This window comes from Manihot esculenta, chromosome 9 (genome assembly GCF_001659605.2).
Source record: "Manihot esculenta cultivar AM560-2 chromosome 9, M.esculenta_v8, whole genome shotgun sequence".
NCBI classification, from domain to species: Eukaryota; Viridiplantae; Streptophyta; class Magnoliopsida; order Malpighiales; family Euphorbiaceae; genus Manihot; species Manihot esculenta.
This window is the reverse complement of record NC_035169.2, coordinates 20,126,251-20,131,170: the sequence shown is the minus strand read 5'-3', so window position 1 is coordinate 20,131,170 and position 4,920 is coordinate 20,126,251. Positions and strand designations below refer to the sequence as shown.

General features: G+C 28.3%; 1 protein-coding gene across 1 annotated transcript; it reads right to left on the bottom strand.

The window, feature by feature from the left end:
- Positions 1-2,042: 2,042 nt before the first annotated feature.
- On the bottom strand, positions 2,043-4,452 carry LOC122724518 (proline-rich receptor-like protein kinase PERK15). Its single transcript, XM_043959692.1, has 5 exons — positions 3,869-4,452; positions 3,227-3,643; positions 2,544-2,627; positions 2,360-2,430; positions 2,043-2,170 (listed from the first exon to the last, which is right to left on the bottom strand). Exons 1-5 carry the CDS (start codon positions 3,924-3,926, stop codon positions 2,084-2,086), a joined length of 717 nt encoding a protein of 238 aa, XP_043815627.1. The 5' UTR covers positions 3,927-4,452; the 3' UTR covers positions 2,043-2,083.
- Between the last annotated feature and the right edge of the window lie 468 nt (positions 4,453-4,920).

Sequence of the window (4,920 nt, the reverse complement as noted above, 5' to 3'; positions counted from 1 at the left end):
AAATTATGTTAATTACTAGTCAAATAAAAGTTAAGACACTAAGGGACTTTGTGAGGTAAAAAAAAAAAAGTATACCATATTTATTTTTTCTTAGAAAGTAAAAAATCTTCGCAAGATAAGCATTCAAATACTGTTAGTTACTATTTTAATTCATATTTTTTAAGAGAAATTTACTATTTAGTTTTATAATATGAGAAAACTTATTAATTGATCATTCAGTTTTGAAATATATATTAAAACGTTCTGACGTTTTAAAAGTCTATTAGTTAGCCCCTCCATTAATTTTAGACATTAAATGCCTTTTAATACGGAGGGACTAATTAATAGACTTTTCATTAACATGAAGGAACAATTAATAAATTTTTTTCAAACTATAGGGACTAAATAGTGAAATATTTAACGGTTAAAATAATAATAGGACTAAATAGTAGAATTTTTAAGATATCAAAAAATTATAATGTATTTTCAAAACTAAAAGACCAATTAATGAGTTTTCCATATAATAGATATTAAGTAATATTTTTTTCTATTCTTAACTACTCAAAAATAAACTCCATCTGAATTTAGAAATTAAAGTAATTTTATTTTTTTTAACAAGATTTAGTTTCTCTTATTTCAAAAGAATTTTATCCATTTAGCTATTAAAACGAAGTTTTCAAGTTGAAATTCTAAATAACCAGAAAAATTCACATAAATAAAATTTTACAAATTGAATCAATTTCTCACTTTATAATTTTTAATTTGACTAATTTTACCTATTATCCATATAAAAACTATTTAATTTTATCTATCTTTAAGATTTTCTTAAAAAAAAAATAATTTAACTCATAATCTATTAAACTCATTGTTTTAGATTTTTGTTTAAAATCTAAATAGTTAGAACGACATTGAATAATCTAACAATTACTCATATAATTCTTTTTAATAAATAATTTTTATAAATTTGAAATAGTCTAATACATAATTTTTATCTTATAAACAGAGGTAAACAAAATAATAATGACTTCTTAACCATAAAAAGTAATTGTATTAAAAATATATTAAATAATGAATTCATAAATAATTACCCTCTAAATATTTTGAAAAAAAAAAAATATGTGGTTGAAGTTTAAGTCTTGAAAATTAGAAACAATTTTTTTGGATTAAAAGTAATAAAAAATTAGGATAGTTACTGTAAAAATAATATTTGGAATTGTAATTTTATTTATGAGAGAATTATTAGTTTGTCTCTATATTAAAATTATTTAGTTAAATCATCTCTATATTTTATACAATTAAATTGTTTAGTAAGTAATTGAAAAATACATGTTAAGAAAATTTTTTTAATTTTGATTAAAGACTAAATACTATGAATATTTAAATTTATAAATATTAAATAATATATAATTAAAATTATATAAATAAATTAATGGATTTTTTTATAAAAATAAAATAAAAAATTTAATTCTATAAAATATAAAATTTTTAATAATATAATTTTCAAATAAAAAAATTAATGAATTTTGAAATTTAATAATAATTTTATTCTTATTTATTTAGAATTTGAAAAAATTTAGACTCTTGCTCTATATTTAGGTGCGAGTAGTGTTCGATTCAAACGGAAAAAATTGACCGAATCAAATTAATTTAAAAATTCAATTTGATTTTTTATTCATTTCGGTTCGATTCGGTTTAGTTTAATTTTAAAATTTTCAATTATTTCGATTCAGTTCAATTTTAATAAGAAAACTAAAAAAAATCAAACCGAACCGATTAATAATAATAGTATATTATTTTCAATAATATAAAGAGATTAAATTATATTAAAATTAAATATTTCAATTAAATTTTAAAATATTAAAATAAAATATAAATAATAACAAAATTATTAAAAATTTAAATCGAACCGAATCAAATCGAATCAAATTAATTCAATTCGATTCAATTTCTGATCAAAATCGATTCGATTTAATTTTTATAAATATTAAAATTTTAATTTTCGATATATTCGCTTCGATTCAATTTTCAATTCGTCGTTGCTACCAACTACCAACTACCAAGTGGTTATACTTCAATAAATAATGACTAAGAAAAGAATATTTTCTTACATGTTGGTTCCCCTTAGTATACTGCTGATATGGTTAATATTACCCGTATCAGGCAAAAAATTCGCCAGTGAGAAATCTGCAATCTAAAACAATGATTTATACAATTAAGTAGATTTTTTGGCATATAATTTAACATTAAAAAATCGGAACATAATAAAATTAACTTACGTCCAGATATCAAATTAAAGTAGCACAATTTTTTTTTTAATATCTCCTAGCATTTAACTTATTGTATAAATGCTGAACTTATATTTATTATGAGAGTACCATACCTTTGGTTCAAAATTATCACTGAGAAGAATATTATCTGCTTTAATATCTCGATGTATAATTTTAGGTTTACCTGAAATAATAATTCGAATTGAAACATTAAATAAATTGTCTAACACATAAAAAAAATTATTTTAATTAGTCTCAATAGCTAATTATAATTTACAAAGTAGTGAAATTACTCACATTCTTCATGCAGATAAAGCAATCCTCTGGCAGAGTTTATTGCGATTTTTATTCTTTTCGACCATTCCAAAAGCTTGTCTTCATCTGTATAAATATATGTAAAACCTCACTTCAAAATTGAACCAAGTCAAAAAATAATAAATCATTTTATTCAATCCCATTCAATTCTTGATTTTGTTCCTATTTTATCCAAGAAGCATTAATTATCTGGAATTTCTTTGGGGAAGTGAAAAAAATATATACAAACTCATGAGAATTGCATCAATAAAATTAAGAATCAAAGTTCAATTTCATCCAGAATTTACAATCGAAAGTTAATAATAATAATAATAATAATCATCCGTACTACTAAGGCATACAATCGAAAAGATTTAACTGATGGATGAGAAGAGATTAGCAGTATTTGGCCTCTGATTTCAGGGGCAGCAAGTTTGGAATAAAAATTTTCATAATAATTCAATTTTTTTCAATCAATTCTTTTAATTAGAATGGAAGAATTCATTCTTTTTGGACTCAGGTAATTTTAATTTTCAAAAGAAATGAAATTATGTATATTTTAGTAATAATTCTTTTGAATTATTTTCTGAAAAAATGAATCGGGTAAAAATTGAATCCGTCCGTTCAATTTCTTCATTACAATTGAAATAACTCAGCCCAATATCAGTGCATGAAAAGGCACTCACCATGTAGATGATGTCTCAAAGACTTGTTGGGAACAAACTCTAAAACAAGCAATTTATCTTCTCCTTCACTGCAGTATCCAATCATCTTAACGATATTTGGATGGCGCACAACGCTAAGGTACTCAATCTCCTCCAATTTATTCTCCAGCTTTACTATTTTAAGTTTCTTTATAGCAACATCATCATCATCTAAGGATGCCTTATAGACTATCCCAAAACCACCCTCGCCAATGCGGTGTACATTGGAGAAAAAACGAGTTGCTTTTGCTAGTTTTTGGTATTCATATCTCTTAAATCCATATGATTGAGCAATCTCCGAGGCTGCTGGTGCATCACGACTTCCATTCTTATCAGAATATGGTCCACATTCAGCCGCATATGTAACCACTGACTGCTCAGGCAACGGTGCTGTATTATCTAACCAAGTTGTAACATGCCAGAATTAGTTAGAGGAGAAAGCAAAAATCACAGTGAAGATACTATCCCCAAGTACAGCTTCTAGTAAGAAATGAAATGAATCCTTCATGGAACCCAGCAAAAAAGAGCATCAGTTTAGTTATGGAAGAAATAACATAATTCAAGAGCCTCTACGCTCTCATATTACTTTGGATTCATTGAACAGTGTCAGCTAAAACAGTATACCTTTAATGTCATTGAAGCTATCTGCCTGCGCATTGCTCTTGCTCAAGAAGCAGCCCATCAAAACCTGCGGAGTAGCTGCAGTTTTTCTTTTCTGACCACTGATAGGGGAAGAGAAGAAGCGACGGCGATGGTTACGGGATGAGCATGAGCGCCGAGAAGATGAGAGGGTGGACTACGGAAGAGAAAAGAGAGCTTAGTCTTTAGGGTGGGCTCTGGGCAGGGGAATAGTTTGAAATAATCTCAACCATTCAATCTCTAATATATAAACATTCTTTTCCAAGACCCTATCTTTTAGATCTCCTTCTCACATAGCCGCTCACCTTCTCTCTCATCATCTTCTTTTATTTTGTATCTTCTTTATTTTTATTTTCTACCTCGTCTTGATTTCTTGCCCCTCTTAATCTTCCACAGTCTCCTTTTGTCCGTGTTACTCTCTCGTTCATTTAAGCCCAACACAGCAATTAATGGCACCACCACCATAGCAGTGTTGTAAGCTCATAATACTAGAGTCACAATAAAGTCGCAGCCCTACATCATCGCAGCATCAACCCCGCATGCCACAACTCCATTTTGTTTTTTTTCTTCAATTTATTTTTTGAACATGTAATCTTGATATTTTATTTGGATGATGATATTCTGAGATCCAGAAATAATAGGATTTACAATAGTTGAGTGAGTTTGGTCTGAGAGGATGACCCTCCTCCCTTTTTATCCCTTTTTTTTGCTTGTTAATGACGTCTAGCGGTTTTTCTACTACAGTGACTTTCATCCCTGTCAGACAGGTCCGTACGTGTAGGAATGTCAGTTTTCTCACCTACGTCGAGCGATCATTTAATTTTCTTCAGAGCGCATGCAAAAAAGGGCCGTGGAATGACTGAGTCGGTTCATGTCGGGTCCTCGGGCTCAAACGTGACCTGACCCTCTGAGCATTTAGCGGCCCACGTCTGGGCTGACGGGCAGCCTCGCCTAAAATCGGTTTGAGAGTTTGGGCCTGATCTATTCTTGTGGATCCTGTCTCGGCCCAAGAAGGGGAGTGAGAGGGCCAACGGTTA

Excerpts from the sequence above, each read along its gene's own strand:
- LOC122724518 (XM_043959692.1), bottom strand. The coding sequence starts at position 3,926 with ATGGGCTGCTTCTTGAGCAAGAGCAATGCGCAGGCAGATAGCTTCAAT. Across the intron at positions 2,431-2,543 it reads GCTTTATCTGCATGAAGAAT|GTAAACCTAAAATTATACAT; the intron begins GTGAGTAATTTC and ends TTATTATTTCAG. Across the intron at positions 2,171-2,359 it reads GTGATAATTTTGAACCAAAG|ATTGCAGATTTCTCACTGGC; the intron begins GTATGGTACTCT and ends TCATTGTTTTAG.